At 39.3% G+C, this 13,333-nt stretch overlaps 1 protein-coding gene across 1 annotated transcript in view; it reads left to right on the top strand.

Annotated features, from left to right (window-relative positions):
- The window catches only part of PHLPP1 (PH domain and leucine rich repeat protein phosphatase 1), a 136,617-nt gene that overhangs the window by 83,699 nt on the left and 39,585 nt on the right, over positions 1–13,333 (top strand). The window contains exon 4 of the mRNA XM_040061814.1: positions 6,890–7,056. Within this exon, the coding sequence (XP_039917748.1) occupies positions 6,890–7,056 (167 nt within the window). The remainder of the gene's footprint in view (positions 1–6,889; positions 7,057–13,333) is intronic.

Genomic DNA, 13,333 nt, shown 5'->3' on the forward strand with positions numbered 1-13,333 from the left:
GCAGCCCAGCCTGTAGCTGGCTGCCTTGGCTGTGAGTACGCATTGTTGGCTCGTGTCTGGCTTTTCATCTACCAGAACCCCAAAGTCCCCCTTCATAGGGCTGCTCTCATTGATGACTTCTACCAGTCTGTACTTACGTCTGGGGTTGCCTCCTGACCCAGGTGCAGCTCCAGGGACTTGGACTTGTTAAACTTCATGAGCTCTTGTGGGCCTACTTTTCAAGTTTCTCCAGGTCCCTCTGGATGGCATCTCTTCCTTCTGTTGTGTCATCTGTAAGCTTGTACTTGATCTCACTATGTCATTGATGAAGATACTAAAGAGAACTAGTCACAAGACCTGTAAATCCTGAGGGACACTACCATCCACCAGCCTCCACCTTGACAGAGAGCTGTTAACTGCAATTCAGATTGCATCTGTCCAGTAATTCCTTATCCACTAAATAGTCCACCCTTCAAATCCATGTCTTTATGCTTCAGAGATAAGGATGTTGTGTGGGACTGCGTTGAAGGTCTTAGAGGAGTCCAGGTGGATGACATCGGTTGGTCTTTCCTTGGTGACTGCTGCAGTCACTCTCATAAAAAGGCCACCAGATTGGCCAGGCATGATTTGCAGCCAGTGTCTTGTATGCACCATAGCATTTCTTCCATGAGGATCTGCTGCATGATTTTCCCATGCTGAAATGAAAAAATGCTGAAAGAAAGTCCTTGCTTGAGGCCTGCTCATTTGCAAAGTCTGCAGCTTGTCTTAGTAAAAAAATAAATCTAACAGGCATAGTAAGAAGAAAAAGGGGTTTTTCTTAATTTTTATGAGACTGTCACCTCTTTGGCAGTATTTGCAAATGAGTTATTTTCAGTCAAGCTGTTCTAAGGATGTTAATATTCTTTGCTTCACCAAATGGAGATTCACATGTCTGAATTATAAGCAGCTTAATGCTATAGCTAATTACTGTCACTTAACTTGAAGTTACATATTAAGCCTTGTCCTTGCATGGGTCTTAGTGTGAGCATCCCACTGTGACCACCACCAAGGTACAGAGTTGGTATCATTCCCTGGGTAATATCGATACCATTACATGATCTCTAAAAGAAGAGTATTTTTCCTCCAGGAGGAACAAAATTGCTCATATTCTGGTAATGACTTCAGATACTACATAGCATTTTCAAATGACCAATGATGAATGTTACCTTTTTTGTCAAATTCTTGCTGTCAAGATCTTTATATTAAACTTGGGACACTGGCTTTCACATCTATGAATTTTTTTCTGGTCTCAGATCATGAAAAGTAAGGGAGCCCAACTTCTGGTTAACCCTCTTCACACTTCCCCCTCCCCACACACGTTTTCTAATGCTGTTTTCAGTTAGAAGTTGGAGTTGTTAGAGGTTTGCACAAGGGCCAAAAGTAGAAACGACCTGTTTGTTTATAAAACTTTGTACAGAGATAAGGAGAGCAGAGAAGGGACAAGTTTAAATTATTTTTGTGCCCCTGAGTATTGCTGGCATGAGATATTTGTCCCAGAGGCTTTTGGCTGCTTCACCTGCAGAGGAGAGATGGGGCAAGAGTGCTCCGTGAGGGCTGTCACACTGCATGCACTTTTGCCCTCCATCTTAATAGGGAATTACTACTCTGACCTGTGGCAGGGCCTGTTGGGTTTGTGGATCTGAGTGACAGGCCTTCAAAAAAACCCCTTCGCTGGGTTTTATATTTTCTGTGGAAGGCCCTTAGGTTGAGTTGGTGTGTATCTAGTGTAATATTTGAAAGAAAACGAGGTGCCAGAAAAGCTGCTACCCTTTTACCCTTGGGCTCCACCCCTTTTAACAATTGTCATTTAAAAATGAAAATACATGGCTTTAAAGAAAAAGCAAATGTTTTATTTGCCCCTCCCCTTCATTAAGTTTTCTGGCATTGGATTGTTTACCAGGCTGAACGGTTCCTCAGCTCTTGGCTGTGGCTGAGGGCACCGATGTGCTTCTGCTCAGTGGAGGGAGGGCTCTCTGCTGAGCAGGGCTTTGATGTTTGAATAGAAAGGAGGATTAGCATTTGAAGCAAGGTTAGTTCTGAGGTGAGGAGAACCTGTTTGCTCGGTTAGTTTAGACAGTTTAGTTAGTTTAGATTTTGAGACAATGTATCACTGTTTAGTTAAGGCTTATGCAGTCATTGGTGGGATGTGATGATTATCAAACTGTTTAAAAACAAATCCTAAAGGAGAGAAATTTAAGCTGCCTTTGTATTGCACGTCTACAGCAGGTATAATTTAACACTGTCAGCTCAGTTCAAACAGACTGGGAATTTGGCTGCCTGTACCAGTGTGGGCTGTTTTACTATTTTGTCTTCTGTTGAAGTCCTGTGCAGTAATTTCTTATCTGAACAGAGCTATAGGAAATGGGATGAGGGTAAACAGGATAAAGACATAATTACATTGGTTTAAATTCACACCACAGGTTACACCAAAAGATGTCCTTGTGCAAACAAGACTTGTGTTTGTCCATACAGCTGGGTTCAGCTGTGCCTATTGCTGACATCCATTGTCAGCAACAGATCATTTTTGTAGTATAGCCAAGGCTTTAAAACAAAGACGATAATCAGTCTTGTTACATAGCTCAGTGACAGAGGTGTCATTATTCTGATGGACAAAGCAAAGTGGTTTTTCAGCCCTGTGTAGCAAAGAAGCAGCAAGATTATGGGTTGATGCAAATATATGTCTGTGTTTTTGTTGCCAGATGATAAAGATTTACAGTGAACCCATACCATATTTTCACAAGTCTTGAAATACTGTTTCCTTTTAAAAAATAGTAAGTAAAAAAAAAATTAAAATCAAAACACTTTGGCAAATCTTTTTTTATTATTATTTGAAGCATTGCTTGGAATCTAGGCATCAGAGGCACTGCTGGCTTTTTTGGGTAGTTGTTTTTATTTGTAGGTGTATGGTGGCACAAGTAACACATGTATAGAAGTGAGTTTTCATATTAGGGAGACTCCTGTTTCTTTGGCATGTGTGCAACTCTCAGGTGGGGAGGAGCAGGAGGCATACTGCCCAAGGGAGGGAGAGCACTCTGCTGCAGCATTCTTTTTGAGACATTTGCAGAATAAATCTGCATTTCGTTGCTGCTGTGGGAAAATTAAAAGCACAATGACAGGTTTTTGGTGTTTGCAGTGGGTAGACCCAGGGCTTTTTGTAGGCCATGTGCTACATTGTGTATCACTTCTTCAAAACTACAGTAAGTTTGCCATATTCATGGGAAGACTGAAAAAAATAGAACCATGTAGGCTTAGGATGCATGACTGAGGCTGCAACAAGAACTGGGAAAAAAAGAAAATCTTGGACTTGGCAGTTTAATGTACAAAAATCAGTGTGGTCTTATCCTAGTACTACTCCTGCGGTATTACAGTCGGGGACATTGCAACACGATGACAGACTGTAAAGTATTTAGAAATCGTATCCAGGGAATGGAGAAAGCAGCATATTTCATATTGTTTATTTATGTATTTTGATGATTAAATGTCCCAGCTGAAAAACAGACTTCAAAAAGTGTGAGATCTTGCTTTGTGTTGGAGCTGCATGGCTGTCAATGTTGCATATCTTGCAGAGACAAGCGTTGACTACAGCTGCTGCTGTATCTCTTGTCATTGAGAACTTATGATGTACCATCTTCCGAAAAGGTCATTGCTCCAGCCATTTCCTCGGTGTTATTAGTGCTGGAAATGCCTTGGTTTGTTGGTGCTGGAAATGCAGTGGTTTCATGTGACAAGTGCGGAAGGGTCTGTGCAGTTTGGGATATGATGGGAAGACATTTGAGAGGGATTGGTTTGGGCCATGGCGGCTTCTGCTTGTGGAGTTTTGAATTGTGCTGCTTGTGGTTTTGTTTTTATATATGCACATACAGCATATCAAGCAGCTGTACTTGAGTTTTCCACAAGAAAACACCAAACAAACCGTAACAAGCACTTAATACAGGTTCTCTGTGTATCCAAAAAGCTCTTCCCTCTAGCAGTGCTACCACACCAGCTCTCTTCACGATTTTTGTAGGAGCGTGTATGTGTTGAACACAGTCCAGATAACTTGTTAAGGTAGTTATTTACAGTGGGATGTTTTGGGGTTTTTTTCTTCCAGTGGAAGCACAACTTTCTGCAGATAATGTCCTTTTCTCCAGGTGCATTTTATTCTTTGAGTGTGAAGGATATTCTACTCAGCATTTTTCCACCCTTTATCAGCTTATCTCTGCAGTGGTTCTCCACAGTGAGCCAGTGCTTTATTAAAGAATTGTATCATCTTTTAGAAAAAAAGTATTTACTTTTAATAAACAATAACAAACTCAAGAATGTGCAGTCTTGCTACGCTCAAGTCAATTGTAGACAATTGTAAGATTGATTTCAGAACAACATGATTTCAGAATTTCGATATTCAGCTTCAGAATAACTGATGAAAATTTCTGGTGAATGAAAGAAAGTATTAAGATGATGTTTTCCTTTGTTGCTCTTCTTTGTTTTTCATCTTGTTGCTCTATTCTGTAGGAATTTGTTATAGAACAGTATTGAGCAATGAAAAGAGGAAAGGCTTATCCCTGCCTGTGAGAATAACTATGTGTGTATATATGAGCCTTCCTTGTAACAATTTGGGAGTTAATTCTTAGAGTACTGTTTGATAACAGAAAGACTTTGATAAAATTACAGTTCATTCCAGAACTAACACCTTTTAAAATATGGTTTTAACTTTTACAGCTATCTCTCTAGTAGAAGCATCATTCAATATTTGTCAATTGCGTGAAAGTCTTAATTAAATGCTTTGTATAATAAAGTGTTCCTTAAAAAAAAAAAGTCGAACAATAACCAGTACATACAGCCTGTAAAAACAAAATTAATTTGAACTAGATTTATTTCTCAGGGTTTGACAGTTTTAAGCAAGGACTTGCATCCTTTTTTGAGGAAACAGTAGAATTTGTATATTTGATTTTGTTTGGCTGCATTGTCGTGATTCCCACTCAGAGATGCCATTTCTGGTTCTTGAGATATTTTTAGAGTAATGTGCCTTGCTAAGCATTGCTAGATTGCTTATTGCTGTTCATATCACATTCCAAACAAGTAGCTGTAGCAACAGTGTATACAAGCGTTACACCTGAAATTAAACATTTCTCCTTTTTAATTTAACAGGTGTCAGCAGTTTTTCATCTGTGTTTGCAATGTGATCAGAACTGTACAGTACTGAGCATAAACAGACTGAATACCCAGCATTCAGAGATGACTGTTCAGTATAGCCTATGAATAATTCTTGTCTCATACTACAAGGGGAAGAAAAATACTAGCTACTGTAACAAAAGGACTGAACTAATTGAGTAACAAAAATTCAAGCGTTTTAATGGATGTGGGAGGACTGAATTATTCACAGTTGTGTTGGAGAAAAACACTGCACTGTCTGTTCCCCTTGAAGATTATGGCTGTTTGTATAATAGCAACCACTTATACTAAGGCCTGTGTAGCTTGTGTTGGGGAGGAAAAAAAAATTCTGTGGCCTTCCTTTCAGCTACTTCGCTTACCTCCTCAAAACTTGATGCCTATAGTTTCAGAGGACTTTGTGGCAGGGACTCTGTCTATGCCCAGAAGGCTGAGTGGTGTGTCCTTCATCAGAGTTGAGAAACACTTATGTCACTGGGCATTAATAAGGAGTTGTTGGGTCTTTTCCTCTTCTTGCCCCTTAGATGTGGTGTTTGTACCTCCAGAATCCCAGCATAAAAGGTCAGTGAAATGATAGCTGTTTTTGGTGCGAAGAGCTGACAGAAAACTGTAACCATATGAGCACTGTTGATGTGGTCCCAGAAGTCTAAAATGGTGGCGAAGTTGTTTGCTTCTCTTTCTTTGGTTCAGCCATGCCTGCTCCAAAAATGCCTCTCCTTCTTCTAGCGTTTGGCTCCTCCTCCTTGCCCACCATCCCCACTGCCTTGCATTACTGTGTGGTGGTGCTTTGCCATGTAGCGTGCCTGTGACACTACTTTGTGAAAGAACATTTTTAGTACTGTTGGACAGAAAATATAAGCATTCTTCATTGCAGTCTTGGGTTTGTTTTTGATTTTACTGGTGTTATTTTATTTATTTTTAGTAAAGTCTAGTAAATAAGTAAAACAGGAAGATATAGTTCACCGAGGTCTATCCTAGAGATAGGGAAAGGGGCACTGTTGCCATTACTTGAAGAAGTTGCGTATAGGTCTCTCTGGACTCATGCTAGCCATTACATATATAGTGGTAGGTGGTATGATATTTTTTTTAGCCTATATAGATTGTTTTACCTTCCTCTCGCTAGAAAAAAGTGTTAAGCCTCAAAATCTCAGTTTTGTTTTTGTCATATTTTTTTATCACTTTTGGACAGTCATCTAATTCATTGAGAAGAAATGAGTGATTGGTGCTTTGCTGCTGGGTTATTTTTTCTCTTCAGTAGGGTGTAAATGGGATAACTCTTGTCATTTAAAACCTGTCTTATGGGTATGACGTATGAAACCAACACAATGGTGATGACTGTTAACCCCTTGCTTCACTCACTTGGAGGAGGCAATGCTACCCAAAGGACTAAACCAAAGCTCATGTCAAATACCTTATTTTTTTTCTGGCTGTAAAGTATTGCATAATTTCATAAACAAAAATGGATTCATTTCACATATTAATTTGAGAGACCTTTGCTCTTTTCTCCCTGCTAGCTGTCTGTGGACCTGGTTTAAGCACTGAGGCCAAGAAAGATCATAGCATAACTTGAAGCAATTATCTAAACTGTGTTATATCAGCAGTGTAAGCCAACAATGGCTTCTGCCGTGCTTAAAAATCAGCTTATCTTGTGCTGGTAGGGGTGAAGGAAATGTTCTTTTTGTTATTACTGTATTAATATATTGGTGTTGTACTTGACTTCCAGGTTGCATCACAACGCATCAGCTCAGTGGATCTTTCATGCTGTAGCCTGGAGCACCTCCCTGCCAACCTGTTTTATAGCCAAGACCTCACTCATCTCAATTTAAAGCAGAACTTCCTGAGGCTAAACCCCAGCCCATCCACAAGTAGAGCGCTTAGTGAATTACAAAGGTAAAGTGGTGTGGTTCTATTATTCTTCCTCTGTCTTTGGCGCCATGATGTGGAGGAACGTTCCTAAAAATTACTACCTCCTCTTGTGGAACACTGGCCTGTCTGTAATGCTTCAGAAATTGGTTAACTTTGTGTGTTAGAAGCAGACTGGCTTTCATAAGAAACTTCATGCTTTTCTTGTAAATAGAAGGATACTTTCAGCCCAAAATACAATTTTCATAATATGTTTTTATCTACCTACTGTAGTTCTTTAGCCTTTGACTCATGTGAGTGAGTATGAGTTGGTGAGCTGCCCATCAAAGGCAGCCATTCTAGGCAAGAACAGTAGTGAAGTAGGAACTGCATGTGATCAAGTGAAGAAGTTTTTTGTTACCCCCCCTCCCCAGCAAAGAAAGCCCTGATTTCATAAATTCAGTCTGGTTCCTGTCCTCTTTCTACTCTGCTCAATCCTAATTCTTCTTCCTTAGTATCTGTGACCTTCCAGTTCTTTCCACTGCAGCTCATCCGAGAATGTAACAAATGGGCAGACAGGAGCATGATTGGTGCTCTGAATGATTTAATGTATGTGTTCTGGGGAATCAGCAGGCTTTTTGTGTTCAGAAAGATGAACGTTCCCATACTGAATATAAAGCTGTGATTTTAATTTCACTGGTAACTGAATTGCAGAGTACCTCAAGATTATATTTGTGGATGGTCCTGTTCAAACAAAATGTTTTAAACCACATTTCTAAATCCCTTCCTCTTTGAAAAACAACCGAAAAATACAAGACGGATTGTGCGGGCTGTTGTATTTTTGTATCATTCCAATTTCACTTTGGAAAAATAGGAAATTTGGCATAATGAAAGATGGATGAACCCAGCAAATCTGCTTCACAAACAAAGCAGGCAGCTATTCCAAGGCCTTATGAACACAGTCTGGAGTGGAATTCTGACTGGACTGTGAATGTCAGTATAGGTCTCCTGATAGCAAGTGGAATTTTAGCATAAGCTACTGATGAATGTGGACAAATAATCAATGTCTCTAATTTTAATGACTTCTTTTAATTTTTCTTCTTAAATATCAGAAAGTGTAAAGGAGATACTTGATTATGCTTTGTCTATGTACCTACAGTTAATTTCTGTTTGGAATAGATTTGAATTTGTCTATGTACCGGTAACTAATTCTGTCTGGGATTAAAAAGCAGTGATAATTAATGTCACAGGCAATGTTCTCTTGGTATTGCAGTTGAAGGAACAGCTGATGAGTCTTGCTGATAATTAATAAACAATTACTTTTTTTTTACTAACATGAGCCCGATCATAAAAGAGTGAAAGAGTTCAGGTGACAAGATATAACTCTCCTGTTTCTAGAGGAGAATCTGGAGAAGTGGCATATACCTGAGGTGGTGCAAAACTGATTGTCTCTTTCTTTTGTGAGCTGGTCCTATACTGTAAGCGAGTAATAGTCTGCTCTGCTTCCGTTGCTTTGAGCTTGGCAAAAAGGCACGAGGCAGGGCTGGGAACTTCTGGAGGAAAAAAGAAAAATTAGGTTACACAGCACTGTTTTGGTGTATCTGAGTTGGCGAATCAGAAACTCCTGCTCTTGATGTTTCCCTTTGCCTCCTTGATGTCCTCCAGCCTTATCTTCACCCACCACAGGTAGCATCACTCAGGGAGTATCGGGAGAAAGCTGTTGCCACTGTTTCCATTGCTGTGCCAGTGGGAAGGGCTCTGTGAAGTAGTTAGTGACAGCTCCTGCTGAGGATTAGGAAAAGTGATGCCCCTTTGGTTGTCTTTTGCCTCCCTACTGCAGCAAAAGCATGAACCTGATCCTTGAGTGTATTCCCAAGCCGTTCTCCTCCCTGCCCTAAGAAAAACAGAACGGGCTTCTCCTTCGGGTGGAAAAACTTGAGTTATACTTGTGTTCCCAAAAGGTTTTGAGCCAGCTTGACTGCTAGTAAGTCTGCTTTTCTCTAGTGAATAAATGCACAAATATCTAGAAAGAGTAAAGCACCATATGTTTTGAAATTATTAGTGAAACCGAGTATCAAAAACATGTAAAGTGAAGCTCATTGTTCCCATGAGCACGCTTTGTCTGATTTATTTTTTTGTTTTAAACCAATCCCACAAAACCATTTTCTGATCTATAGGGGTTGCACAAGGTAAAGCTTCACTGAACAGACCAAAAGTCTTTTTGTTCACCCATGTTCTTTCAAATCACGGGAAAGCAAGTACAGAATCTCTGCCGTTCTGATTTGGTACTCTTGGCTTTTCTACAAAATTCTCAATTGCTAAATTGGAGCACACACAAGGCACAGAATCACTGAATCAAGCCTACAGGTATTTAAGGCTCCAAAATAGCCATGTGCTTGGATGCTGTGAAAAAAAACCACATTGGCATTTATATACCTACCCTTCCTGGTACAATCTTAAAGTAAAACCTGGTTAGCAGCGCAGTCTAGGAAAACTTGTCTTGCTATAAGCAATTCTTGGTGCTGCAGTCTTCTTAATAAATCACTTTGGGTGGTAATTTAATGAATGCTGGATTTCAGAATGAGTGTGTCAAAGACACAATAAAATCCCAACTTTTCAGTCACCCGCTGAATAGACCTGCAAGCTCCTGGGTCACAGTAATGACATGCTGAATAGTGCACTGACATGGCAAGTACAGTCAGAAATGTATTGGGGGGGAAAAAGGAATATCTATTTTTGTTTATGCAGTTGCTTCTTTCATTTGTTAAAATAATATAATTTGTTGTTTTTATGAATAAAATATTTAGTCCTGATTAGTGCATGGTATCTGAAGGTGTACAGAGGTGTAGATGTACTTCTCCCCAGTAGCTGCACTTTTACTTGTTTTACTGTCCACTCAACCCCCTTTTCTTGCTGTAGATGTTCTGCAGTTGTGAACTTCCGTAACTAAACTCTCTGAATATTGAAAGGCAAATACAGCTTTCCTCTATTTTTTTCCCTGCTTATCAAGGAGTACATATTTCATGCTATGTATACAAGTAAGCCATCTGAAAATTCATCTGTGCTGGAAAAAAGTAGCAATTGATGCTACTTGTTCTTCCTCACAGAATCTTTTTTAAAACTACTGGAAAGGATGTTTCTCTTCTGGAGAAGAGAGGAGATTCCCCAGTTGAAATGGTAACAAGAGTTCAGACTTGCTAATTTTGCAGAGTACTGTTGCTCTGGGTTTGAGGCAAAAGAATAGACCATAGTCTTTATTTAGTGTTGCTCTGCTTCACTGGACTGAGAGAGCTTTATAAGTAATTGTTTCAGTTGGTGTTGTTGCAAAAAGTGGTTGGCATCAAGAATGTTATTTTCTTGTTAAAGTTGAGAAGTAAGTTACCAGTATGTGGATTTTTAAGACAAGACTGTTGCAGATTCAAAAGAAAAATAAGAAAAAGGGAAATGTAATAAGACACAAAGATGTTTTAAAAATAAATAAAATTATGCTTTCCAGTTTTATCTAAAGCATGAATGATTATTCTGATTGTGATTGTTAATTGTTAACAGTGATTTTACGGATTTTTATCTTAAGATGAGTTGGTATCTTCTCTCCCAGAGCCTTTATAGAAATGAATTGCCTTCTCTGGCATCTCAGGTGAAACTCTTTGGGGCTAGTGGCAGAAATTTGAAGATGCATCTCTAGGTTATGAGAAGGCTAGAGCACTCTGAATTACTGATGCAAGTGTTTCTGAAATCCCTTGCATTTTCCAGTTTTTATCTGAAAACCCAGGATTTCAGGCGACTTCAAGCTAAACCCTCCTTACAAATTGATTGTGCAATTAGGCAGTAATTAAAAATGTAATCTTTGTTCGGAGAACACTTGGAAGCGAGGGGAAACCAGTATTGCCAACATTACTGGTATGAACCCTACAGGCAAGGTTGCAACGAGTCAGTGTGAGATGCAGCTTGATCTTAGCTTGTACTTGGAGATTGAGGAGCAGGGAGGAAGGTCTCCAGCCTGCCACTTGGTTGGCCTCTAAGTGCTTTGAGGTACTCCTTGTGATTACTGCTATTAGTGTATGAAACTGAGCTTAGTGGAGAAAGTTGGATGGTTTAATGAATGTCAATTATACATCTTCCCCCTTGTCAGGCCCCATGGGGGCACTGCCAGTAGATGCACTGGAAAAGATTGGAGCTATCTCCTTCCACCCCACCCCCTTTATTTTGAGGGGTGTATGTTTGGGTTTTGAGGGTCTTGTTTTCTTGCTGTTTATGGGGTTTGGGTTTTGTCATTTTTATTTGGTTTGTTCGGATTTTAGGGTTTTTTGTGGGTGGTAGGTGGTTTGGGTTTTGGTTGGGTGGTTTTTTCTGATACTCAGATGAATCCTAATATGTGGACCATGCTAACTTTGCTTGCTCCATGGTGTGTTAAGATGTGGGGAGCTTCCTCTCACACCTCTGTTGGTCTTGGAGAGGAGGAAATCTTACTTTTATACAGTTTTTCCTATTTCACTTGAAGTCAGACACTGAAGTGCAGCTACCTTGGCAGCAGGGCAAGAGGAAAGACTGGTGTGGTATTGACAACCAGAGGTCTACTAGTAACAAGCTCCATCCAGTGCTTGCTATATTTTAATGCTGTGCTTATTTTCTCATCTCTCTAGCTTTGGAATTTTTTTAAAAAATATTTTTAATGCTAAAGGTGGCACTTGGAGTTTGTTGTTTACATAATTTCACTGCTTTTGTTTTATCCAACTTGTAAAGACATTGAGGAAAGAGTTTGCTTTTGTTAGTGCATTTTTCCAAACCTTCATGATTGTGTTCTCCTTAACTCCTGTGTATCTTTGTGATCTCAAGAACGTGCCCTTGTGAACACCCAGAAAAAACCAGTGACATTTAGTTAAGGAAAAATTAAATCATAAAATTAAGTCTCTGCAAACGACTAAGTGGGGACAATTGCAAAATTGGTTTAATGCTTGAAACACATTAAATTTTTTAATTTTATTTTTTAAATTGGAACAGTAAGCTTAATAGTGATATGAGAAAAATAAATGGCGGTAAGATATATGCTATAAAAACAGCATTTTTAAAAATTGTGTATTTTAAAAGTAGAAATTACACTTCGATTAATTGAGTTCCCTTTAGTGAACTGTAAGACTCTTCCAAGAGCCAATTACTCTTCCAAGTAATGTTTCAACAAGTGAACATATTTATGGAATCCAGTTTATTGTGTATCAATCTCCAATTTACTTGTCTAGTTTTTTGGACATGGCTTCCAGAGTAAGGGTTTTCTTTTCATGTAGCTAAACATGCTTCGGTTTGGAAGTCCACCCCTAGTTAAGGCTTTTGTATTTCAATTATAAATTTCCAATAGAAAGGAAGTGAACATATTTTCACTATTTTGTCCTTCCTCCGAGGTCAGTCTTTCTCCCCGTATGAAGCAGTGTATGATAGGTATGTGCAGAAATTGAGAACTGCATTCTGCAGTAGTGTAGGTTCAGGTTATTTCTACTAACAAAACATAAACTTGATTCTCTTGTCTTTATGGTACTCTTACCAATCATGTAGTATAATAAAAGCTTTATTGTTGTTAAGTTTGGAGGTAGTCTGATTTTGACTTAACATCTGATTATTTGTTCATTTGAATCATCTTACTAATTTAAGACTTTTGCAATGACGCCTTTCTGGAAAGTAAATGCTGTGACAGTATTTCTGGCACTGGGCTAGCAGCTCTCTTAGACAGTAAGGCCATCCAACACAACTGCAGAAAGGGAATAAATTGCACCTTTTATTTCCAAGGAGGAAATTGCCATGGCAGAATTTTCTGGAAATTCTCTTCATGATTCAGTGGCCAAAGTAGCAGGTGTTCAAGAAGGTGTCAACTTTTAGTTCAGTTCTAAGACTTGTCACAGCACTGCAAGGCAAATGCCATTGTTCTGCTCAGAAATGGTCCTGAAACTGAGGGACACTTATGTTGCTGCTTGAAAACAATATTGAGATATAACCATGGCACAGTCATGAAAGGCCAGGTTCTGCAGATAGGTTTGGGGAAGTGATTGTTTTCCTTAGAATGAGTTCTTTATTAAGCCATGCCTTCTCTTGCACATGTAGCAAAATACTGCTTTTTAATTGGTTTTGGTAAGAGTAGGGCAAGACCAGTTTTGTCAGATGAGCCTGTTATATCTGGATTTCAATGATGGTGTGTGACCACCAGTTGCAATACACTATTCCTCTTGCCCCAAACATAGTGGAACACAAGTGCTGTACTGTGTGATGGAAATTTCTCTGATGTTCACACTGGGTAGGTCTGACTTTGAAATTAGCGTGACAGTCGGTTCATTGCTTT

This window comes from Hirundo rustica, chromosome 1 (assembly GCF_015227805.2).
Source record: "Hirundo rustica isolate bHirRus1 chromosome 1, bHirRus1.pri.v3, whole genome shotgun sequence".
Classification (NCBI taxonomy): Eukaryota; Metazoa; Chordata; class Aves; order Passeriformes; family Hirundinidae; genus Hirundo; species Hirundo rustica.